The sequence below is a fragment of the Stigmatopora argus genome, chromosome 23 (genome assembly GCF_051989625.1).
Source record: "Stigmatopora argus isolate UIUO_Sarg chromosome 23, RoL_Sarg_1.0, whole genome shotgun sequence".
NCBI lineage: Eukaryota > Metazoa > Chordata > Actinopteri > Syngnathiformes > Syngnathidae > Stigmatopora > Stigmatopora argus.
In genome coordinates, this window is record NC_135409.1 from 4,192,949 (window position 1) to 4,220,254 (window position 27,306).

Consider the following 27,306-nt stretch of genomic DNA (forward strand, 5'->3'; position numbering starts at 1 on the left):
CTTATGCACATTCTTTTGAAGTGTTTATGACTTGTTTAATGGCACGTGGTATGAACACAAAGATATGTCAAATTAGTAGAACATTATCTTACCTCTACTTACAAATGCCTCTAGGTATGAAGGTTTCAGGTTACGAAATGTTTCATATGCAAATGAGTGACTCCAGATACGAAAAAGATCCAAGTTAAGAAATTTTTCATATGCAAATGAGTGACTCATTTGTAAACGTAAAAGTCTAAAATGTACTACAAAGTGGACGGCTTTCGGCCCTGGTAGAACTGATTCTCAAACACGGCTATTATATCTATAACGCCCATGGGGGGGATATTTATGAGGCGCAGGGCACATTTTCCGATGCTTTACTTATTTTAAGACATTAATAAATCATTTCCTTATAATTGTCTCTCATTTTTGTGTGTTTCCTCACATCTTTCATACAAAATTGGGACACTTTGACCGATTTTAAAGGGTTTATTTGGTAGTTTTGTGAAGACTGTGGAACAAATGAGAGAATTTACATATAAAGTACACTCTACTTACGAAATTTTCAAGTTATGAAAAAATTCTTGGAACCAATTAATTTCGTTAATTTTAAGTAGAGGTACGACTGCAATTTGTTCAGCACTTTTTGGTTCAAAGAATTAAGAAATAAGGGGGTAGTGTTTACCATGTCGGCCCAACAGTTCTGAAATCGAGGGTCAAGGTAGAGTTTGCATGCGCTCCCCAGGGCTTGCGTGGGTTTTCTCCGGGTAATCCGGTTTCCTCCCACATCCCAAAAACATCCATGCTCGGCTAGCTGATTGAACACTCTAAATAGCCAACCCCTAGTTATGATTGGTTGTCTGTGTCCTTGTGCCTTGCGATTAGCTGGCCACCAGATCAGGGTGTCCCTGGGATAGGCTCCAGCACCCCTCACCACCCTTGTGAGGAAAAGTGGCATGGAAAATGAATGAAAGAATATTCTATCAAAAACATGTTATCATGCCAACCACTTTTTAAAGTAAGGTGTCGTTTCCTCAGTCATTATGTGAAGCAAATCGTGCATACGAACACTTCTTAAACCTTGAGAGAAGCTTTGGAAATCCAAATGAATTAAAATTCAGAGCTAAAATGGATTATTTTGTCTCCAGGTCAACAAGAACAAGCCGTCATCATTAGGAAAGTAACACTCTCCCTTGTAAATTTCAATTCAAAGCAAGTTTGGGCTTGATTTGGGGCTTCCTTGTGATTCATTTATGCACCGCAGGGAATAGCGCAAACATTTTGGATTCAATCTAAACATTTGGGTGCATTAGCAGCTCGTTCCCTCATTATGCTGATTACCCAAGCACGAGTCGCACTTCCGACTTAACACGCTCTGCCCATGCAAATGAGCTTACATGTATGTAGAGCCGCGCCAGGCGGTAATAAGAAGTCTCTGGCGCATCCGGCTGGGTCGGAAGGGGGCGGCGCTTAGCAGAACAACAGCTGTCGGGATTACGCTTTTAATAAGAGCCGCCTGGCCTCCCGTCGCGGACCCCGTGCGGCGCGTGACCGAAGGGCCCTAACTCGCAGGTGCCCAGGGGAGGCGACGCCAAGAACCTCCAACCCTCGATGCCAGGGCCCGGATGGCCTGGCGGTTTGGGCGTTCTCCTTACGACACGCCTTGGGCTATATTTATATCACTCAAGCCCTGGGCATCTGAAACAATCTGATCAATTGTGCGGGTGAGCAAACCTGACGTGCGTGTGCGTGTGTGCGTGCCTGTCTGAAAAGCCGAGGCGGGTAATTTATCAGATAAGCTGGCTCATTTGGGCTTCTTCAGGAGGAGTGAAAGGAGCTGTAGGGAGGCTTTCATCTCTCCGACGGCAGCGGGGGGGTGGCGGCTAGGTCGGGGGGCCAAGGAGTCGGGAGGCGACGAAGAAGAAGAAGGCCGGGCGTTGAAAAAAAAATTAGGTAAAGAATAGGGGAGATTATCCGGGAGGAAGTTTACCTTGCTGGCGCTGACGGAAGGACATAAGCGGGCGCTAATGCGTGCTGCCCCCTGCAGGGCGATGGGATATTGAGCGTTGGAAGTTGGATGGAGAAAACGCCACATGGAGGTACCAGACAAACAACCTTGTGAAACATCAGCACCTTTGTATTTGCGTGTGTGTGTGTTTGTGGACGGTGCATTCATCCCGCTTTCTTGGAACGCACTAGGAGGCCATTTGCAAGTCAAATGTGGCATATAATGACACGGGAATCATCCAGATTTATTGGAAGCCACCGTGGAGAGGAGAGAAGCTTGAAAATGCATATATTTTGTTCAAGCCACCAATATACATCCTGCAGTAGGTGCCTCCCCATTGGTAGCCTCAGGAGGAAGGCAGCCAGAATGCGGTTCTCTGCTCAAGGGCTCCAATGAATAACTTTAATTCTTCACTCAACAGTACACTAGCAGTCAACCCTACAGTATCCCACGTCACTTGCCAAAAACCACAGCCTTTTATTCATGGACGGGATATTCAGCCAATATTTGATAGACAAAGCCCAAATTTTATTTTAAAAAAAAGTCACGTTCTGATGGAGGCGATCCAAAAAGCTAAAAACTCATTCTGGTCATTCTGGTTCATGCTAATTGGGAATATATATAAATGAATCTTTGTCTGTGTCTGTTCTTTCCCTATGGACTCTGAAACGGCTGAACCGATTTTCATGAAAATTCATACAGTTATACTTTAGGCGTCTGGGATTGTCATAGTTTTGTGTCAAAGCTCCCCCGAAAAGTATTGAAAATCATGATCGGAAAAAAATCGAGTGTTTCAAAAAAATTGTCCGATTAACACCAAATTCGACACACGTTTATAAACTCCCGTTATAAGTGTTAATCCGCAGTTTCAAGAACATGGGTCACTTAACAACAAATATAATCCCCCAAAATTAAAAATACCAAACCCACTATTTATTGCCGCCTGTCGCTATAAGAAGTTCTAACATCCCCCAATTCCTCCTCGCTCCAAAATTTTACCCATCTTTGACACAGTTCTCCATTCCAACCCTACATGACAACAATACAAACCCATTATTTGTAAATAGTCTTTACATTAGAGCCCTGTTGAAAGGATAAGCATAAGGGAGATGTAAATATGCCTCTTAGTATCACATGCACATCCTACATCCATTTTTCCACTATCCACTATATCATACACTCGAACCAACTGTTCCCCGTTATCTGATGGATGCATACTAACACAACCCGCGTACCAACAACCGCAACTCCGGGCTCTTCTGCTTGTTGGGAATAAACTGGAGTTACTGTTTGCAGGGCATTAAATCAAGCTCTCATCAAGTTGCCACTAAGAGGCAAAACACAGCCGCTGCCGCTGGGCAGGTTTCCAGTAGAAATGTTTTTAATGGCTTTAAATAAGAATTCAAGGGGGATAATAGCGCGCCGTCTCAACGCCGACATTTGCCGGCAGCCCGCGGATATTCCAATTAACGAAAGACAAAAAAAAATGCCAGCATCCTGACGAGCTTGATTTTTGATATGTTTGTATTCGTCGGGTCAACTCTCGGCATTTATCGCCCAATCATTATTTGCATAACACTTTCCATTTACGGCTTGTCGACGAAGCGCGTGCATTGGAGCATTAAAAGGGTGGGAAAAGACAGCTGCTGGAGGTGAAAGACCGACGCGGAGAAGCGGGCGACGAGATAGCAGGCTGAAGGAAAGACGTGTTGTTGATCTCATTAAGATTAATGCACTCCGACAGGAAAGTAAGCACAGGGAAGGAGACCAAACACAGCTGGGAGGTGTAGCTCTAATGGGATCAATAGCCGGGGCATCGGCAAGGGGTCGGCGGCCGTGTCCGTTGTGACCCGTCTCCCTCGTTGATGGGATGACTCGCATCCATTTCGCACTCGCTCGCTTGCTCCTCCTCGATAGGAACACAAAGATTTTTCAAAATAGTAAAAAATTATCATACCTCTACTTACGAATGCCTCTAGGTACGAAGGTTTCAGGTTACGAAATGTTTCATATGCAAATGAGTGACTCCAGATACGAAAAAGATCCACGTTACTAAATCTCCCAAAAAGTAAATGCATTTCCTTATCCCTTACTTTATTTTGAATTCCCCTTATTAAGCGATTAAAAACTGCATAAATGCAACGTGGCACATATTTTCACACACACACAGACACATAGGGCACGTAAACGTAAATGTCTAAAATGTACTACAAAGTGGACAGTTTTTGGCCCTGGTAGAACCGATTCTCAAACACGGGTATTATATCTATTACGCCCATGGGGGGGAGATATTTATGTGGCGCAGAGCACATTTTCCAATGCTTTAGTTATTTTAAGACATTAATAAATCATTTCCTTATAATTTTGTCTAATTTTTGTATGTTTCCTCACATCTTTCATACAAAATTGGGACACTTTGACCCATTTTAAAGGGTTTACTTGATAGTTCTGTGAAGACCGTGGAACACATTAGAGAATTTACATATAAAGTACACCTCTACTTACGAAATTTTCAAGTTATGAAAAAAATATTGGAACCAATTAATTTCGTTAATTTTAAGTAGAGGTACGACTGTACTTTGTTCAGCACTTCCGGCGAAATTTCTTCCGGTAGCCGAAAAAAGGATTGGGGCAAACGTTCTAAGATAAATGTCCACTAGGTGACCCGTATGGGTGTAATTCCAGAAGATGAATGGCCTCAATAGCTGCCAAAATGTATCAACTGCACACGACCGCATCAAACATCGAACCCCTGCCGCTCCTTTCTCACTAACCGGCAAACGTCATTAATCTCCTGTCAAAAAACTGCACCATCACCAACAAAGCACAAATTGCACCGTCCGGCAAAGGCCCGCCGCTTCAACCGACGGATGCAAAATTACCCGACATTCAGCACCAAAGAGTTGCTGCCAATGGGCATCGCGGGAGACTTTGTCAACCCTGACTAAAAATGGAAAACAGCTCGTAAACGGTGCGAGACAACACGGGAATCGCTTTGCCTTCATCTCCAATATTGCTCCCTTCAGTTTCAGCACCCATTCTGCCAGTAACCGGTCTCCCAAACAAAGCCCCCACGAAATATCACTGCCAACACATGGCACATGCATTTACACAACAGCACGCATGTGCGCGATGGAGCTCGGCATGAATAATTGAACGCAGGGTAGGGAGAAGGGAAGGAAAGAAGAGGAGAGTGGTGGGGGGGCGGCGACGACTGCCAGGCTTTGAAAGGGAAGGCGAACCGAAGGTATGAAAAGCCAATAAAAGAGGAGTCTGAAAAGTAATGTAATGAAACAAGCGGCGACAGCTGCGCGCATTCGTACATCAGCAACGATTACGTGGACGGAAGCTCAAAAGTGGAAGTAGACGGCTGAGGACAAAAGCATTTGGACAGCGGAACAATGGCGGACATAATGCCACCAGGGCTGCATAAACAGATGCTCTGCATAATTGATCCCAACACAAAGACACGCCAATAACTTTATTAAAGAAGGCAAGGGTCACCTATTTTGCGTGTGCCCTTCAAAAGAAAATGTCGATTCAGGATCAATTTGTTGGGGCGCCACGAACAGACGACTTCATTTGGCGCGCCGCAAAGGCAAAGAGAGGGTTTGCGGAAACGTAATTACACCAGACGAGAGGGACATTTGGCATTGTTTGTCTTGATGTTTCCATGGTCAGCCGCAATAAGAAGCTTGTAGGCCAAAAGCTAGCCCGGCGGTAGCTTTCGCGACTCCTAAAAGCCGTGTAATCGGGCCCGGGCGATACATTTGTAAGGAGTTTAGGGAGGAAGTTAAAGTGATTTGCGGATTTCAATTGGATTGAGGTCTGTTTGACCATATCTGATGCTCATAATCTGAACCGGGTCTTTAGCGGCATAATGCGATGGCGAGGATATACGGCGAGCGTTTTCGTCTAGCTCATTACTTCCTGTCCAAGTCCACTTATCGCCTACGTCGGCACATCCATTCCACCCCCCCCAAAGATAATCCGCCTTCCATCCCAATGAAACACTCTCGATTACATCCCAATTAAAGGCGCCGTCGGTGCTCCGCTTGTGGACAGCGGACCCCCTTCGTTAAATCCCTATTAATGATCCTATTTACACTTGTTGCCAGATTGATCAAAGTGCAGCCGGCGTGTGATCTGTCGCCTTTTCATCTCAGCTGGTTGTTAGTGGGAGGATTTTCACTAACAATGTCACAAATGAGGTTAAAAAAAATCATGAATAGAGGTGTTGGAGGGGTAAATGAAGTTCAGCATGACGATGGAAAATATGACTCAACACAAAGCTCTTTTGAAGCAAGAAGATAGTGATGATGACTTATAAGCCGAAACCGAAACGGGAAACAGCGAAAAACGATTTATTGACTCAAATAATAGCGCTTACTTGCTCCGTCTTGTCCGTCCTTCGCCGGCTTTACCCTTTCAAACTCGTCCGTTCTCACTCTGTCCCCCGAGGGACTTTTTGCCTAACTTCATTTTAGAGAACAAACTTTGAAGTCGCTGTCCTGTGAAAATGATATTGCTCTCATTTGTTTGGAGTTTTTCTTTTGTAGCCAGAAGCATCAGAAATGGGAAGAGAGCGAGTTGAGACAAAACACGGGAAAATAGAGAGTTGCCCGTGATGAGAAATGGTAAAAGATGAAAGGGTAGAAAATGAGACGGAAAGAGGCAAAGGACATTTCAGGTGCTTTACGCCGCCGGACCATTCATCAACTGGACACATACCCGAAGAAAACACCCACCCATATGCACTTACACACTTCCATTGTCTTTATGGGTGCTCATTTGGTGTAAAAGCTTTACTAGATGCGATTTAAGTACGCCTGCGTGAAGAGCAACAAACAAAGCCGTAGTCGGATGACACAATCCACACTGATTGATGGCTTACTGAAACTCATTTCCACTTTCAAGAAAAAAAAAATATGGCCTTAAGTCATAATCCTGCACACAGAAGAATATTTGACCTTCACTAATGTGATTGTATTGCCACAAACCTGGCAGCAGTTTCAAAAACCCGAATTTTTCAGTTACAGATGCCCATGAAATCCTCCGAGTCACGCAATTAATCGGATTTAAAACCAACAAGTAGATGCTGTCCTGGTGAGCAAATGGCAAACTTTTCAGGCTGTTTCTGCCCATTCACACTTGCTTTGGCATGCAAATGTGTCTCAAGATTGGCACCAACGGCCAAATGTCGCGCCCGCTTGGGCGACTTGTTTATCTACAAAGAGAAAGATTCCCTTCGAGTGTGACGGATTAGATTCAACAGCAATACTTTTAATGGAAGGGCGCGGGAAGGTCGGCGAGTCACCTTTGAAGGGGCCGAGAATGAGAGAAGCGATCGATATCAGGCGGAGCGGATGATTGTTTGTTTGTGTGTGCACGCATCCCATTGTGCGCTTGTCGAGAGTGACGTGGAGGGCGAGTCGTCATCGTATGAACAGCAAAGCCCTCGACTGGCACTTCACCTTGACCCCAAGTAAACATTTTGCAGCCTTTCCCAGCGCTGAATGCAGATCACTCGATTGTGCATCGTTGAAAAAAATGTCAATATTTGTACACAGATGGTCATTTTGCTATCAATGCTACTGGGGAAAAGAAAGATAGATTTTGTCTATTGTCTTTTCTTTGGAAGTTCCAATCTTCCCTTGGAGATATGATGATAAAACCGCTGATGCCAAATCGCATCTTCTCCATGCAAACTGCCATTGTGGGAAAATAGTAGCAAATACTCATTTTCTAAATTGTAGCTGTCGTGGAGGGCCCCTGCAATCCTCGTGGAAATTGTGCACGACACGATACGACGCGGCGTCAAAACACGAGGCCAGATTGCCGGCAGTCAACTTCCCCATTGAGTCTGCCCGAATCCCATAATAGTAGATATTAGTTGCCTAGCAACGCAGCCTAGCAACTGCAGAGGGTCGAGGAAGCGAGGAACCAGGGTGGCGAAATGCCTCTGCTCTCAGCAATGAGCGCTTTCATTAAGTAAGGGAAATGGAAAACAACTGCTGCCAAATGGATCTAATGTGAAGTAGACAGACTTTTATTACTCTTTGTTAACAAAATACGATCCTGGTGCTCCATTTGGGATTCCTTTCTTTCCTTCTTTCTTTCTTATTTGAACTCTCCCTCGATGAATGAGATGTAGTTTGTACTATAAAGCTTGCCATCAATGCATTGGGTCCCTATAAATCTTACACGGTAAACAATAACAACCCTTCGGGGTACAGACAGACTCCCGAATCTACTTTAAAAAGTAGTGTAGTGTTTTCTCAATGTAATTGTTCAGACCGCCCAGAGTTGGCGGAGTCATTTCACTGTGCATCCATCAATCAATGATGTATAATCCCTCCATTCAGAGAATTAGAAGCCATTTAACGCAAAGAAGTTTGATGGAAAGATGGCTTACTTTTGCTTTCACAAAGAAAAGAACAAAAAAACAGAGTAGAGAGTGAAACCGTGAACCTAAGAGTAGCGCTAGAAGGTGGATCTGGCATATTTGTGGCACTCCTTGGAGACAAATGAATCCAAGGCATAATGGTTTCCGAAAAACTGAGAAGACACCCACTGGCTTCCTCTTTGCTCATTTATTTCCCCCAAACCACCATCCTTCCACCCGCAACATCTACAGTGCGCCCCATCTGTAAGCACAAGCTCATTATTCAAACGCGGGTAGACATGTTGGCCCTATATACTAATCACAAGCGGGTGGCTTATCCAGCAGCTGCAAGCCGGCCTGCTGATCTCAAACAAGGTATTAAAAAAAACAAAAAAAAGGAGCTTGAAGAAGGATGGCGCCACTCAAGCCCGCCGGGAGAGCGTTTTCCAATTAAAGAGCGTGACAAACAGATCCGTCAACACTGGGAAGTATGGAAGAGGGAAAGGCCAGCTCGAGCAGGAGCGCCGTATTGTGCCGCCGCGTCGGGATAGAGGTGAAGCTTCTATTTTGGAGCGCCGTCTACGCTTTCGTTTCTTTGGCCGCCAAGTCTGCAGCCCACGTCGTGGTGGATTCCGCGCCTGCCAACGCGTTTCAACACGCGCGCTTGCATCTGTAGTGTGTTCAGACGCCAGGGAATCAGCCCAAAGCCATTGTAGCACAACATCGGGTACTTAGGAGACTGAATTGAAGTGAGACGCTATTCTTTCCAGTCTTTCAGTGCACAAAGAGCAGTTGTGCGCTAGCTAGCCGTGCGCACGGGAAAGAACGAAGGGTGACCGGGGTTCGCTTTTGTCATTATTGAGACGAAACGGCATCACCGAGAGACGCCAAAGCAGAAGGAGCGTCCGCCATTCCATTCCCGCCTGAATTCCTTCAGAGTTTTGCTGGACAAACACAGATGAAACAACGGAAAGAGCTATTTTCCCTTGGTAGCTTTTAATGGCTTTCATATCGGAAGGCAAATTATTCTTCGAAATGACGTCACTAAGCAAAGCTTAAATAAAAGACTGGAATTTGATTACATGCGGGAGTGAAAGTTGAGGCCTCCATCTCTGGAGGGAACAGTTGTAGACAAGATGCTGTGTTGAGATTTTGTCAACATTGAAAGCAGACTGAGAGGAAGAAGGAAATTGGAGAGGAGGGGAGACTGCGAGGGGGATTGCACATCACAGTATCCTTGGAAGTCCAATTTCCCAGGATGCCCGTGTGTCAAGAATCAAGGACATGAATGAGAGGGATTAAAAATGTCAACGTTTCTCACTTTTTACTGGATCAAGGAAGGGATGTGAGATGGAGAAAAAAAAAACACCCAGATGACAAATACTATAAATATCTCTCCATTTATTGGGTGTTAAGGCCCACCCAAAGGTAAACAACGTCTCTTTTGCTCACCTGCGTTTTTGTCAGACTGCCGGATGTTTACACTCAGTTACGGAATCTAAATGGCAACAACACTGCCTTCGCACCACACCGAGTGTTTGTGTACGTGTTACTACGAGTGTATGTGTTAGAAATCCGGTGCAATAGGAGCCGGTAAATAAAGCAAAGCAAACATAGAGAGCTGCCGGGAGAGAATGAACGTAAATGTGTTATTGTAGTCTTCTCAAATTTGGTCAGCCGGATCAAATGTGGACAAGGGATGGCAAGTGTTGATCTATTTTGCAAAACAACATATGTTATACAGTTTTCAGACGACAGGGAATGAGTTTCCCTAAACCTTTGGCAATCGATACTCTGGCAGTTGCGTTTATCTTAAGTTGGTTAGCGTGTCAAGTAAGCTTTACATGAGGATAAAAACACCGGAAGAGCTTGCTCATTGTTCTTGCGGTTCGTTAAACGTACCAAACATTCGATTCAAATAATTCCCGTCGACAATTTTACCTCCCCCATTCTTGTAATCAACGGTGAAACCGAGACTAATCCCCCCCAGTGATTGAATGAACCCCTTCCTTCTTCAAATATATGTCTCCTAATTCAAAACACCACTTTGAAGCCATATACAGTTACAAGTGTGATTGAGTCAATGTGCATAACGGAAAAATGCGAGTTCCTAAGGGATGTATTATTCGTATTATTCACTGCTGAAAAAAAACTACCAGCTCGCCTTTAATATGTATAATATTTGTCTTGCAGTAGCAAGACAGACACAAGACACACAAGACATTGTAGACCTAGTTAAGAAACTGTGTGGCTCCAATTTCTTACCTAGGTCTACAATGTCTTGTGTGTCTTGTGTCTGTCTTGCTACTGCAATACATTGTAGACCTAGTTAAGAAAGTGTGTGGCTCCAGTTTCTTACCTAGTTCTACAATGTCTTGTGTGTCTTGTGTCTGTCTTGCTACTGCAACCAAGAAATTTCCCAAATATGGGATGAAATAAAGTTCTAACCTAATATTGACATTTGATGAAGGCTAAATTGTCCAGATGATTGATCATTCCAACGCACATTCGAAGAAAAAAAACTGCAGTTCTCAATTGAGTTTATAGCCTTAAAGTGTATTAGTACCTGCAGGGACAGGAGGAAGGACCCAGTTGTGAGGTTGCAAAGTGAGAGGAAAGTAGATGGAAGCAGTGGAGGATGGAAAAAGAAAGGTGAGCGAGGGCACCGCTTGCCTCAAGAGACCTACGCCAAGCCGTGATTGGCCAGTGCGAAGGAAGAAGTTGGACGGGTGGGGGCTCACCTGTAGTGGTGTGTCCACTCTATTGCTACACACACACACACACACAAAGCGAGAAATACACTGACACCAATTTAAATGGATCAATTGCCGCCTCCACTAGCTTCGGGTATTCTCCTATGAGAGGGATTTATGTAAAATATGCTTTTTATAAGGACAGTGGCAAAAGGAACGCAGGTCTTTCTTCAGGCACTACTATTACGGACAATGGTTTACCTGTCCAATTAATAAAAGAATGCTATTCTCCATTTATTCCTTTCACAACGTTCAGAAAACGCTCTTCTCTAGCCAGGCTACAGGAGACACTGACGAAAAATTACAGTCTGGGCGCAGCAGGGTTGCGTCCAGCCGGCCGTCCTTCCAATGGGCAACGCGAGAACCTGCTGTGTGTGATTAGCCGCAGACATTCTATTGATTTTTTTTTTCACCGCCGGAGCTCAAATGAACGGTCCCTGTGCAATTATTCACCACTCCTACGCCAGACAGAAAAAAAAAATGAATACATTTTCTTGGGGTGCTGTGACCGTAAACATTTTATATAGCGTTTAATAAACAACAACAAGTAAATGACCTTTGGGCATTGTTAATTAAATGTGCACCATATGAGACTAGTTACTCCTTTTGTTGTGTTTACAATTGAAAATAACTGGAACTTGAAAACACATCACTGAGAAAAGCATGCATGGAATAGCAATGTGCCGATAGTAAAATGCCGATACCAGGGACCATATTTACTCGCATATAAGCCGCACGCGTGTTTAAGATGCACACTTAAAATTGCCTTAAAATTGTTGATTTTTTAAATTTCTCGTGTATAAGCCGCCCCTTGATTCACAATTTTCACCTCCATATTCACGGTTTTAATAGGGAGTTCAAATGTGTTACTTTGAAGGAAAAATCTCAAGAAACTTCATCACACGTGGTATTTCTGAGATACTGTATGAATCAAAAGCACATTATTATGGTCACTATCATAAGGAAGTTAATATGCCGGTCTTTGTAAATGCAAAATATCAAATTATTTACTTTGAAAAAAGAAATAAGTTTATCTTGATGTTGTGGCAGCCATATTGCTTCTAATGTCAAAATATCTCAATTCTTTTGAAGGTTCATATTACTGCAATACTTTCAAACAAGAAATAAAACAACAAAAAAACAAAGTGGAATTTTGTTTTATTTCATAATCAAGGCTACTCGCATCTGGCCGGTGAGAGCACGTTTACACGTTTAACTAGTTAAGACGGCAGCGTCCCATGTAAGATGGCGGCCCAAGGTAAGATGGCAACGCCCTGAGTGAGCAATGACAGGCACAAGTGAGTTTTTTTTCCATGTTTTTTCATTCATTCATAGACATCGTGTTTTATCTGTTTATATTTTCTCTATTTTGAAATAAATGACCGTATCGGCCGAATTGTCTTGACATAGCGTCATGACGTTTTGGTGTTATGGCGTTGTCACCTTGCAGTTGCGTGCACTTTGTCTTTTATGTGCATATAAGCCGTACCCTCGATTCAGTTAGCATTTTTTGTCTGACAAATGCGGCTTATATGCGAGTAAATACACTATTTCTTCTTGAAATCAAACTATTTTATTATTAATGGAATCACAGTCGAACATTTCTTGGTGAAAAATACTTTTTTCTTGAATCAACGGTATCATAAATCGTAGTATGGAGTGTCGCCATGCAGAAATCACACATAAATATAGTGTCGACATACTGAGACGCGTGAAGTAGAGAGAAAGTTGTGAATAATTATCTCCCCTTTGCTGCTTTGACAATAACATGCCTTGGCTGAGGGCCGTTAATAGCGCGGCTAATTAACTGGCTGACTAGACCCAGGCCTTTTCAAGTGGGCTTAATAGGCAAGATGGAGGGTAAGAACTCAAACAAGCTCTTTGAGGCTGTCAAAGACGTGGATTCATACATTGTGTCATTCCTCGCCGGGTGATTAGGTGACTTCCGGGATAGGGAGACAGTCAGAATCATAACCCGTATTCAAGGCGTTCCCCTGCGCCCATGTTTGAAATTCATGCAAAACATTAGCAGACAAGCTGCTCAAACATTTTGACGAATGAGTCGACAGACTGTTAGAAGTCGGAGAGCAGCGCGTTAAGGCAAAAGCTCAAGGATGACTTGTAAATGGAGTACAAAAGACAGCCAAAGGCAATATTACAAGATGATACGTCGGATCAGAGAGTCTGCGACGTGTCAGACCTCGCCACATCCTTCTCTTAACCCCGGGCCTTCGAGAATCAGCGAGTCGACATCGGTTCTATGCATCAGGAAACGGTAAAAAAAAAGAGCTCAGATGAAAAGTGAGTCATTTTCTTTCTTTGCAGTCGCTCTGCCCGTCCAAACACGCACGATAGGCGGGACTGGACTCTCAAAATGTCTCGCCGGCGCTCCACTGCGGATATTTGTCTTAATAGCGGCACAAAAATGAACATCGGAAACCTTCTTGTCGCAATACTAATTCGGCTTTTGGGTCGAAGTGGAAAGAACTACAAGGACCACGATTCTTAGCAGGGGATCATCGCGGCATCTTGCTGACGTGAGCGATCTGGAAAACGTATCAATTATGAAGGAGAGGAAAAAGCCGAGCTATATATACACATGACACGCGGAAGGTGACTGACTATTTTTACTAATATACACACTTTGCTTTGCTGATTCAGGCATGCAGATGAGCTAACCTGTTAATTGCTTGGATCCTCACACACCTTACGTTGGCATATGCAAATTTCCCCAACACTCGCTACACGTTGCCAGGTGTCTCACCATAGAGCCCGAATGAAAAACTGCAGCACGACCTGTAGGCCTCCACAACGTGTTCCATCACCTACATGCGTACTACCCTGTTTTCCACGTCCTAGCACATTATCCCCCCATTTCCCACCACTCAACATCAGCCTACAAGAAATGTGCATCACTCCAATTGCTTTTCCTCAGTCACTGCCAGCCAACCATGTTCAAATTGACAGTTGAGGAGAACTCACCGCAAATTGGAGCTGGAAAACAACATTGAAGTGGAACCGTGACTTCCGAGTGTCCGAACTTGCAGGGTCCTTTTTGTATTTTTATCCACCTTACTACTCCGATCACAGAACTCACAAATCAACACACCCCTGAAAAAGTGGTTGTAAAAATGTCAGTCTCGTCACAAGTCAAACACTCTCGACATAACCGTGTGCGTTTACTACTCCTGAGGACATACCTTGTATACATTCCAACCCATGATAGTGATAGCTGCCTGCTCCCATGGCAACACGCTGCTGGATTAGCTGGTAACGAGCAACAAAACACACGTACAATACACTGCGCCGAGGAATATTTAACAGCGCTAGAACATTAGCATTCGCACGGTGCTAGCGTTTTGGACCACGAGCCAGAATCGCACGCCGCCCAGTCGGGTCTCAGCGCCTCGCCGTCGACGTGTCCCGATAGCGTGACGAGGGTTGGGTGGATTTCAAAACACAATGCTGAGACATCCTACAGCAAGTTCATCATTAGCTCTAAGCAGTTAATCCTCTGCTCCACTGACCGTGCCATGGCCCGTTTCGATAAACTGCATCTGGAGCAAAAAAAAAATCTCGCTGGCTGAGCGAGAAATGCAAAACCACGCATGCAAAACAAGGACGCCATCAACCTACACAACATCCGTGTGCCGTCCATCTTGGTTAAGAAGGTACCAAATGATCAGAACTGAGCACGCCAAGTTCCTGCATTGAGTCATTATTAAGAAATGGATGATACTTTTGGGAAAAAAATAAGTTTACAATGGAAATGATTTAGAATGATCATTGTTTTTATTTTTATTTCATTTTCAAGAGTTGCTGGGCCTGGGTTTAATTTTGGGAGGTTTTGATTGCCATTAATAGAAAAATATATGCACTCAAAAGAGCCCGATGGGGTAGTGGTTCATTCGCCTGACTTCGGGCCGGACAGCGTGGGATCGATTCCCATTCGGTGTCTGTGTGATTGGGAGTGCAAATGGGTTTCTAACTCTGTGTGCCTGGCAACTGAAATCTGCTTGGATAGGCTCCAGCCCCCCTCAATGAGGACAAGACATGTTAAAAATGAATGAATACACTCAAAACACATTTGACCTGTGCAGCAATACAGACCTGAAGATACAATTGCTCCATTCTAAATGCTGTTATTTGAGTGAGACGCAGAACAGGAGTGAAATCAAAATCGGAGTCTAGTGAGTGGAATAATAAAAAGTGGTCCAAATAGCCGGTTTGTGACGCCAGTGCAATTACAGGACAAGACTGCCGGTGGTGAGAGAGGTAGTAGCGTATTGCAGCGTGGCAAAAAGTGGCAAATTGACAGCAGGTTGAGGGACGACGCTGACCTTGCCCCTCGGCAACAGCAAACATTAACCACCGTGCGCTGGTGATTGACCTGTTTGATGCCTGATATGACAGACAGCTTTGGATTCCCACTCTCACTCCCGTTTTTACATCTTTTACATTCCTGGTGCGTCTTTACCCTCTCTCCTAAGCTTTGCTTCTGTCTGATTGGTGCAGACTGGAAAGAAGCAGTCACGTTAAGAGGTGACTGAACTGTCACAACCCGACACGGCGCTCTCGGCATTCGACCATATTCTGACAAATGATGTGGGGCAATAAGGAAAGAAAGGAGATTTGGCCTTCGCTTCCGAGCGCATTCGTCAGTTCCTTCAAGCTGACATCCTGGCATCATGTTGAAGGTTGGCGACTCATTGTGTCAAGCGCCAGCGCCCCCCGTCGCGGCGAAGGAGGAGCATGCATTAGCACCTCTGCAGGTTTCGGCTCTGGTCTCCACCCGTGCTAATACGCAGCGGGAGCAAACCACCGTATGGTAGAGGATTTCCCCTTGACCGCTGACCTGGAAGCGATGGCTTTAAACCTGACCCCCGACAACGGGGCCTTTCATCTTCATGGCGTGTCCATCGCCGACGGCCGCCATATGGCGGGGGGCGGTCCTCAAAGAACTCAAAGCATACCTGTCAACCTCTGCCGATAACTGCCCTTATAAATGATTATGATTCCCCTTACAAACCCCCAAAAAAACCTTACAAACACCGTACGAGTCGTACGGTGTTTGTAAGGTTTTTTGGGGGGGTTGTAAGGGGAATCATAATCATTTATAAGGGCAGTTATCGGCAGAGGTTGACAGGTATGTCAAAGCAAGGCCTCGAATCTGCCGGGGAGTTTATCGTCTATCAGAAGACGCCAGGAAAGACACAGGTGAGACTATATCTGAGGGTCCCACTTGTGCGTGGGCATCGGAATGAGTTTAGCTGGAGTGTCTCCTTTTGGAAAGGGAAGCAATTTAAAGTTGGTCGACCATGAAAGGAAAAATAAAGCGAGGAAATGTTGCGCTGGCTTCTTCAAAGAACTACTCCAGCTCCCGAGACCCCACTTTCAAATGAGAGACTGAGTCTTTTGCGGAATTTTCTGCCACTTCTCCCTCTTTGGCGGCAAGTCATAAGTGATTTCGTAGTCTCAGAATTGCTTAATTCCTGCAATGACGTATTTTTGCATCGTTGGTCATAAAATCAACAATGGAATGAATTCAGTAGTTTCCATTTCCACTTTCGTCGGCCCTCATCGATCCACACTTGGCTAAGCCTTGTGTTTATTTATTAGCGTCGTAAAGTATTCTTTGATTTTCTTCCAAGCGGACTGATTCATAACTTGACGGAAAACGCCATTAACACCTGACACGGACAAGACGACGTACACCGCCCCAATCGAGCGAAGAGTTTTGGCTCTAACTGACGTAAGAAAGCATTATTTTCACAACACTGAAGGTAGCAGTCCAACAATCTATCGCTCACGTTTGCAAATGATGTCTCTTTAATTAAAGCATGTATTCTAGCAACGGTTGTAAAACATGTCGAGTCCTCGGGCTAAAGAAAATATTATTCTGACCTGCCAAATAGAAACATTTCACGAGCACACAAAATTTCATTTGCTAACCCTTCCCGCCCCTCCTAAAGCATGATGTCATAAAATCTGGGCCAAACAACGATGCATTAGGTCCATCCACTCCATTTTGCTCAAAGGCTCATTTTATTCAGACGGATGTGTCGCTCGCAGCGCAATAAATAACAGTTAAAAGCAACAACAAAAAAAGACAAGAAAGCTTTGGTGGGGATGACTGTATATAAATCAACATCCATTAGACGATGGGCGTGGGCTTATAAAGTCATTGATAAAAGAGGTGGAACGAGGCTCGGACCTTTTATTGTTTTGCTGTTGTCTTTTATTGCCTGTGATGTCATCTAATGGTATACACTTTAACGGCGGGGGAGGAACCCGGAGCGTGTGGGAGGGGACTATTGGCGGATAATGGGGCTGTGTGTTCTTGCTCGCGCAATCGTGATGGTGGAGTATTGATCACCTTCTGTCCAACATGTCTGCCATCTCGGCACAAGCTAAGGAGGATAATGGCCAAATAATTGAATCTGATATAAAATGACAAAAAATGTTGTGTGTTATTGTTGTTGTTTTTTTTGCTTGTGTAGAACACAGTGAATTGTGAGTGCAAAACATACTCGCATCCAAAGTGCATTTGTTTGTAAGCATCCTTAAGCAAAGACAACATTCATAACCGACGACGCTTTTATTGCCCAATGACACTAAATTTGCGGCTCATTACCATACATGAGCAGCAGGTATAAAATATGATTACATAGTCGCTGCGCGGCGTGATGGTTATTGCGAGCCAGAAGGCCGCCCGAGCCGGTCGGGCCCCCGTGTGCAATAAAAGCAGCAAAACAAACACAGGAAGGGGTCGGCAATCAAGCATTAACAAACAGTGTCAAAATCACTACTTGCTTATGTGCGTTGGCAGCGTACGATCAGATTTCTCGGCTTCATTTCTCGCCTCAAGACACAGCTGTTCTCCAGGCCAACCTTCCCTCGCTAATAAGGTCTACTCCAAACTTGCATGGTCGCCCGTCGTACAGAGTGCGACGTGTTCTCCCCAAAAGGAGATGTCCTCACCCGGTAGAAAAACCATGCTTCAAAGGCACCCTGATTTACTTACGCAGGCTATTATTGATTCCATACAAAGTCCAAAAATCTGTATTTGAACTGAAATGTGCCTGAAGAATGAGATAAGAAGTTCAATCGCTACCGCAACGTGCTGATTTGCGCTGTCTGGCAACTTCTGCAACATGCTGACGTGGGCTCCCACTAGGCCTCCCCAGGGGTGCCCGGAAATATAAGTCCGAAGATGCGCCAAATGAACGGAAAGGATGTAAGGAAACACCAAATAGGTCTGGCTGTAGGAATCAAATCCCCCCGCAGGGTCTCTCTCAATCACACCTCGGCTTCCTCACAACAGACTCAAATTCATGGCACGCACACACCTACCTACCTAGCCATCTCCCTCCCGCCGGCGCAAATACAGCCGACTCAGCGAGTTTGCCTGAAAGTCAATCCGTCTTCCTACAACTTCCCTTCCCGCCCGCCCTCGGCAGCTCGCGCAAGTTTTTAAAGCGCCGACCAAACGTACCTTTTTCACGCGTCCGCTTTTGGTGCCCACGAAGACCAACGAGTGGTTCTTGTAGACGTAGGCCACGACCGAGGTCATCTTGTCGTTGGCGTCGGAGAAAACGGGCCTGCCGTGCACCATTTCCGACACGCCGAGCGGCGCGTTCATGTCCAGGCCGCAGAAGTCGTCGTCGATGGTCAGGAGCTGCGTGGGAGTGAGCGTAAACAATTTAAAAAATGACTTCGATTAGACTACATTAGATTAGATTAACCTTTAATCATCCCGTATTCGGGAAATTCAGGTTTGTAGCAATAGCAAGCACAGACACAGAAAAAGACAATGTAGACCTAGATAAAGCTGGAAATGCCTTCAGAGTTGACCACAATGGTGCAACAACACTCGAGGTGCTTTCAGCGCCTAAATCATATTCTGTGGTTGGCGTACGATGCTATCCAAGCTCTTCTTTGGCACAACTTTTCCCGGTTTTCTTTTACGAGCAACATCATAGAACGTCGTTGTGTAGAGAAACGCTTCCAATTCCGGCAGCTTTTAATTCTCACGTCGCAGAATTCCTAGCTCCCAAACGATGTGTGGAAAGCAGCGCACAGAGACAATGAAGATGGAAGACAGACTTCCGTCTCAGGCGGATCCGTCAGGCACAAATCGCCGCATTCCCACCAATATTAAAAATAATAAAATATTAAAAATAACCCAAAACGTCGTGACGCTTTAAAGCAAATCCCTGTGATGCATTGGATATTTACCCAGCAGCCATCTTTTGGGAGGAAAAACAGTTGTGGGTACCTGTTTTTTGTTTATATGCAGCATCCCGCCACCCCGCCAGACAATATGTATATCAGTCGTGAATTGGGGTAGGGTAGAATGACATATGAGGTTCAGGAAGAGAATAACGGTTATTATTTAACGTGCGTGTGTGCGTGAGGTTGGATTTGGAAACAATTTTTTAGGAGGCCAGACGGCGCAACGTGATGAATGGCTTCGCAGATTGATTGAATGCGAGGGAAGACTCGGCAGGTGACGATGCTTTTGCATTCGTTCAAAAACCGTCGGCGGAGATAAAATGCTTGAGTTATGGCCGCGGGAAGTCCATTATCTAAAGTATAATGTGACGTCTTGGTACACACAATTAATGCCACACTAAAAACATTGCATTCATTTGCTTGAAATGGAAGATGGGAAGCGGTCAGAGGTGGAATGCTCTCGGATTAAGTGGTTCTTTTAGTCTTCGTTTCCATTTCTCACCCTTCGGTAGTGCTTCGCCACGACCTTTCGCCAGACGCCTTTGTCGCCAGAGAAGAAATATGGGTTCTGGTTTTCATTAGATAAATGGAACGTGGGTTATCTCAGTCACGCTGAGCTTTTGGGCTTGGACTGGAGTTTAACAGGGTAAAATGATCGATGAAGATTAGCCGGATTTGCACCAGGATGGTGTCACTGGGTCGAAGGGTAGAAGGAACAAGGACAAAGAAAGAGGGAAAATTTAACACAGAAGTTGATGATCATTTTGAACAAACCAGCTATCTATGCCTGTTTTAAATCTCAATCCAGTTTGACTGGCAGCAATCGTTTGATCATTCATCAAATTAATTGAACGACGTCTTCATGTCTGCCATCACAAGCAAAATTGACTTGATGTCTAGTCAATGGCAGTGAATGAGTTATTATCTTTCAAGAGATGACAAGCCCAACAGGCTTTAGCAGGTAAAAAATGGCTAGCATTTTTCTTTTTCATAATTAAACGTTTCCTCTACTAATAACAATAACGAAAACATGCTCTTATCGAGAGCGATTAGCTGTTCGCAGACTGCAAAAGTGGTTTGGATCATCCAAAATAAATCAATAGGCCTTATCTGCGTCTGTGCCTGTGTGTGCAAAATGTGTGTTTTCATCACTTCCCTCAGCCCGGCGCAGTGTTTTTCGCCGTATTACTTCTGCCGCTCGCCAATCACATCTGCCATCTCGTCGAGTGTGATTCGTGAGAGCGCCTGCCGCAATCTGGTGAAATATACTTTCTGTCTGTCAGGAAGCCGACACGTTTTCATTACGCCGTCGTCGGAACATGACATTGGTACTCGCGGCGCTGCAGACGTGCCGGGTCAGAACGGCAAATGATATCAATGTAGCGCTCGGCGTGCTACGCTAATAAGATGCTGATGGGACTGGCGATGGGAGGTTTACCTTTGAAAAATGCTTCAGTCTTGTGGGAATGGAAAAACAACATTTTTCGCCAGCCGTTGACAGACGAATCACTGTCAAATCTCGCATAAACGGGCGCCATCAAGTCAGAACAAGATGCGTTACGTCTGTCCCTTTGGTTGATCGCAAAGACAACAGGTTGGCAGGTAGATTGGACGCTTGGGCAGGATCCCGACCAGACCAGTCTCTTGTCTGACAGCGATATAATGACACAGAAATGGTCATTCCATTTTCTGGGAAGCCGATGAATATTCTCAACAACTTGGCGCTGAACGTCTCCAAAACCAGAGAACTCATCCTGGACTTCCGACAGAACAAAGCTGCTATTAACCGCGAATGTGTGGAGGAAGTAGAGACTTTCAAATTCCTAGGAGTCCACATCTCTGTTGATCTCTCTTGGGCGACAAACACCACAGCACTCATCAAGAAGAGTGCTCAGGAAGGAGCAACTAAACACCAACCTGCTGGTGTATTTTCTACCGGTCTGCCATTGAGAGTATGCTGACCTATGCTGTATCAGTGTGGCATTCAAGCTGCACAGAAGCCGACAGGAAAAGACTGCAGAGCGTGATCAACACAGCCCAAAAGATGATCAACTGCCCCCTACCCACCCTGTCCAGCATCTACGAATCCTGGTGCCTTAGAAGGGCAGAGAGCATTATAAAGGACAATACACATTCCGACTTCCACCAGTTCAACCTGCTGGCCTCTGGAAGGCGCTACAGAGATATAACTGGCAAAACAAACAGACTCAAGGACAGTTCTTCCCAAGAGCTGTCACCATACTCAACTCGAGTTCTGCACCTAAGACCTATTCAAGACATTACTACTACTTATTTATTATGTTGACCACTTATTTATCTATTACAATTTTGATATTATTTATTTATCATTACTATTTAGTGATTATTTATTTTTCATTACTATTTATTGATTTTCTATGTGTTTGCTTGTTTGTTGTTGCGTCCATAGACTTGGCGCTGAATGTCTCCAAAAACCATGGAACTCATCCTGGACTTCAGACCTCACTTGGACTACTTATTTATTGATTATTTATTTTTCTGTCTGTTGTTATTTGTGCACTATGTGGTGAAAGCTTTAAATCTCATTATACTTGTATAATGACAATAAAAGCATACAATTCAATTCAATTCATACTTAGATGCAATTGAGTGTTCAACCAGCTAGCCTAGCATGCATGTTTTGGGAATGTGGGAGAAAACTGGAGTCCCAGAGAAAACCCACGCAAGCCTGGGGAGAACATACCAACTCCACACAGGAGAGGACTGAACACTCAATCTCAGAATTGTTAAGGTAGACGTCAAACCCAAAAGCCAAGTAAGAAATTGCGGAGCATTTCCTCCAGTGCAAAAGGAAAAACTAATGAATAAAAAGGACAAGAAAGCCGAGTCAGACAGAGGCGACGACAAGAGAGCACAGTTCCTATATTTGGACTGCGGCCAGCAGCCAAGGCAGAATCAGGTCACCCTCTATCGCTCGTGAGCGCCTGCCAGTTCCACGCGCAAAGCGAGCGGGCTTCTGAGCAGCGTGTGCGAGGGGGAGATCATCAGATATATATACACAGTTGTGGTCAAAAGTTTACATATACTTGTGAAGAACATAATGTCATGGCTCTCTTGAGTTTCCAGTTATTGCTACAACTCTGATTTTTCTCTGATAGAGTGATTGGAACAGATACTTCTTTGTCACAAAAAACATTCATGAAGTTTGGTTCTTTTATGACTTTATCATGGGTTAACAGAAAAAGTGATCAAATCTGCTGGGTCAAAAATATACATACAGCAACACGACTTGGTGACTTAGAAAGTTGTGTCAGTGAAATGAGCTTCATAGCATGGCCTCTTAACTTCTTGTGAGTGATTATGAGTGACTACAGCTGGTGACTTCTCTGAGGCCATTTAAATAGGGGTCATTGGATGCAAACGCCCACAAACGCTACAATGGGAAAGTCAAAGGAGCCCAGCATGGATCTGAAAAAGCGAATCCTTGACTTGAACAAGTCAGGAAAGTCACTTGGAGCCATTTCAAAGCAGCTACAGGTCCCAAGAGCAACAGTGCAAACAATTGTTTGTAAGTACAAAGTGCATGGCACTGTTTTGTCACTGCCACGATCAAGAAGAAAATGCAAGCTATCACCTGCTGCTGAGTGAAAATTGGTCAGGAGGGTGAAGATTTAACCGAGAATCACCAAAAAGCAGATCTGCCAAGAATTAGAAGCTGCTGGAACACAGGTGTCAGTGTCCACAGTCAAGCGTGTTTTGCGAAGTGAAAATGACGAAGGGACATGTTACCAAGTATTAGCGCTGCTGTATGTATATTTTTGACCCAGCAGATTTGATCACTTTTTTTCTGTCCACCCATAATAAAGTCATAAAAGAACCAAACTTCATGAATGTTTTTGTGACAAAGAAGTATCTGTTCCAACCACTCTATCAGAGAAAAATTAGAGTTGTAGAAATAACTGGAAACTCGAGAGCCATGACATTATGTTCTTCACAAGTGTATGTAAACTTTTGACCACAACTGTATATACATATATACATACATATATATATATATATATATATATACATAAATACAAACTGCAAATTACTATTTAGTCATACTTAATGCCCTATTAATTATTAGGCTAAAGAAAAGCTCCAAATTTCCCGGACTTTTGTTTTTTGTTGGAGAACTTGTTAAGACCCTGACTGACGTAGCTTCTTAAAGGGACAACGCATGTACATACAAACTCTTATACACTCACACGTCAGCTCAGTGAAACTGCTCATGGCCATTGTTGGCTTTTATTGATGCGTAGACCGTGTTGTTTTACCTTGTTTTGTCGCTGGTCTTTTGGTCGCCCGGATCGCGACAACGGGCGACCAAAAGACCGGCGACCAATCGACCGTACAGGGTATGTATGTATGTATGTACGTACCGATACATATATACGCAGAGCGTTGGGGAAAAAGAAGGGGCCATGCCAAAAAGCGATTAGCCGTGACTGAAATAAATCGGCTCTCCAACCCTCTCGGATGTGCAGCTTAATCTGGGCTGGCCCATTCTGTTGGCTGCCAGTTCGGGGAGTTAATGACACGTATTGGGAAATTTGATTTCAGGTTGCCACTCTGCTCTTACGGGCTTCAAAAAGTCAATTTTCTTGCGTTGGCCCTGTCCGACAATTATGCCGCGCAAATTTGGATGACTACCACGCTCTAATGTGATAATTCCACTCTAATACCAATCCGGGCCAGTTTTGCTTTTCATGCATTATCAGTCATTGAAGGGGAAGATTCCTCCAGAAAAAAAGAGAGTGCCTGTTAATGTATATAATTACATAATATGGTGTTCGTCAATGTCAAATTGCTGGCCTGTCACATGATGACTAAAATGATTTGAGCTAATTGTAATTACAGGATACATTCGCGCCACTTTTTCAGCTTGACTTGGGCTATTTCTTAGCATTAATTTACTATTGGTTGGTTGTTGCGTTGGAGTTTTCGCAAAAAGCCATACACGGGTCGCTAATTGAGATTGAAAAGAGCTAAGACGTCTCAAAGAAATGGAAGCTGCAAGGCAACATGTGATATTTTGCACATACAAAACCTGAAATAAAGCTCCGATGAAGCCAGCCAGCGGACAATGTTGCTTAATCACAGAACAATGACGTGGTGATGAATGCTGACCTTTAGCAAGTGGTATCGTGTATAGAGATTTAATTAGCCGGCCAGGCAGCCGGATAGCGGATCTGTGGATGGATAGACGGACAAACGGATGGACGGACACAGTAGGATGCGGGCCAGGGAGGGAAGGTCTTAATGAATCAACTCGCCTCCCACTTCCTGCGGATGTGGTCCAGACTGACTATCAGACAGAAAGCTACTGATTAAACCTACAATGCAAGTACAAGAAAAAAAACATGGCCTCTAGAAACAGAGGTGCCATGAGATAAAACTTCAATTCATTGCTATCTCAAGGAAAGAAAAGGAATCCATCTCTTCCAGAGACCAGCGAAAGCAGAACATAACGTCAGAAGGCTTCTTCCGAGACACAGCTTGACCCAAAGACACAGCCGACTCGAACCGTCTAATTAATGAGACAAAATGCACAGCGGAAAGCCGAAAGGCACGAGACGAATGTGCGAGAAGGGCCCGTGGCGTGTCGGTTAATGACGTGTAATTAATGATCATTAGCCAAGAAGATGAACGGACGGCCACGGACCGGCTCGGGACCGGCTCGCGACCTTGTCATTTCCTCGTCAGCGTTAAGGGGGTGTGAAAGTCGCCGGAGAAAAAACGTCGCGGAGAGAAGGAAAGGGGGAAGAAGACAGATGATGAGAGGACGGAGAAATGAATCAAGGAGGGGGAAAGAGGGATTTATTGTGAGGCCATGCTTTTGTTGGTTTTTTTTCCCTCCTTTTTTCTGCTGACGGAGCGAACATGCAAAGTTAAGGCGGCGGGTTTTATAGGTCACACGCCACTTCCCCGTGATCTATGGACGCGGGCCTTTCTGTAGACTTCTACTGTTGATCATGCATTATTTGGCGCGGCCAAGCGTGGTAGCCATTCGGGGGGGTTCAATGGTAAGCATCCCCGCCATTCTCTCCATCATATCCCGCGATGTCCCACTATTTTCATCCCTCTTGGAGCAGATTATGTAAAGCAAGCGAGGATGAACTGAATTAGTCCCACGCAGAAAACAGTCACAAATTCAGTCCAAGCGCTTCTTTTTCATTATCTGATATAAAGCGGTACTGGTTTAAAAAAAATAAATAAATAGGGAAAAAAGTATAATCATGGGAGAAAGAATGGCTTCATTGTTAATCTGATTGAGGATTACTTCATGATGTGAACATTATCCAATCACTGCAATCCTCCAGAACAATCTGGCATGTTTGGGCTGGATTATTATTGCTCTATCGTTTTAGGATCGGATAAAGGAGTCAGGTGATGTCATATTTCAGCGTGTATGATAAGAGTGTTAAGGCATATTACGTATTTGATGCCACATTCATTTTTTATCGGGTGGCTTTGTATAATTAATAGTGAATTGCAACATGTGGTGGATTCAAATGACGCAAAAAGTGAAAGTTTGAGGCCCAAAAAAAAAGAAAAACTTCCCAGTTTGAAAATTGAAGGCGATCATATAATTTGATGCAGCAAAGACCATGACAAAATGGTGAAATGTTAAGATCCTGAACAAAAGATATGTTAGGAAATATCGTGGATATGTTGGGGTCATCCCACCAATAATACAAGTTAGGTTGCTCAAAAGGACACTAGCAATTAATATCATAACATTCTCATCTTCATATTTACGTGATCTGGCGTCCGGATTTAATCAAGGTGAACACTGAGGCCAGTAGGACGCAGTAGCGCGGCGCAATCTGCCGGGCAACTGGCGACATTTAATCGGGAGGCTGTGGATTAATGAAAAAACTCGACTGCCGTTACACGGCCGGGGAGGATTTATCGAGGAGCCGCCAGTGTTTGCTTTTAAACGCTTGATTGGCACGACTGCTTTCAAAACATTTTTTTAATGCAAATTGCTCCTAATGTTTGGGGAGACGGTGTTTCCGAGTCTATTTGTAATCCTGAGCTCATTCCAACCACTAATATATGCCTAGTGGGAGTTGAATGTCATTGTGGCTTTATCATTGAAAAGTCTTTGATCAAACGGTACTGCTGCATCCAAACCAAAGAGCACATGGCTGCCATTGACGGATGTAACGTAGCTGTTTGATTAAAGCACCCAGCAATCCCTATTCCCTTCCGTTATGTGATATTTAATAACAATTTAATGAAGCCTCTCATTCAAAGTAGTATTTCCTGGGCTTCCCATTGCCACGTGTACTAATACGCCAGTGTGATTTCTCTCCCGGCGAGTCCGCCTCCTCTTTTTGCGACGGGTCGAATTCACGCTGTGGCGGCGCGTGGTAAAATGGCAAGATTCCACCACGCTAACCCCGGCCGGCGCATGCCTCCCCCCCACTTCCTCTCCCAGCAGACGGGCACCACAGGCGTGATTTATCCTACCCCGGAGGCGGCAGACGACATCAGTCCGGCGCGCATACCTGTCAACTTGTACGTTTTATACGTATTTTATACGTTTTTTTACCATTTCAAATCATGTACGCCGTACACCGACTTTTGTATGGGATTTTTTTTTTTTTTTTTTTTTTAAATTGCCAATATTTATGAAAACCGATCTCAACAAGACCGTTTTGGCTAAAATCCAGATAGTCTCGTAGGCTGGTAGCCAACGACGCTACTGTCATCGATCGTTACTATTGTCACGGTATACCAGCAAAAATTATCCTCAATCGTATGTATTTTTTTAGCGGTGCGTACGGCAATATCGATAAAGGATGACATGCGCATGCGTAGATATACGGTTTTTGGGGGGTTTGTAAGGGGAATCATAATCATTTATAAGGGCAGTAATTGGCAGAGGTTGACAGGTATGGGCGCGTGCACCCTCA

General features: G+C 44.4%; 1 protein-coding gene across 3 annotated transcripts in view; it reads right to left on the minus strand.

Annotated features, from left to right (window-relative positions):
• The window catches only part of plxna4 (plexin A4), a 126,191-nt gene that overhangs the window by 84,018 nt on the left and 14,867 nt on the right, over window positions 1-27,306 (minus strand). For all 3 annotated transcript variants that reach the window (XM_077593596.1, XM_077593595.1, XM_077593594.1), the window contains one exon: window positions 18,624-18,806. In XM_077593596.1, the coding sequence (XP_077449722.1) occupies window positions 18,624-18,806 (183 nt within the window). The remainder of the gene's footprint in view (window positions 1-18,623; window positions 18,807-27,306) is intronic.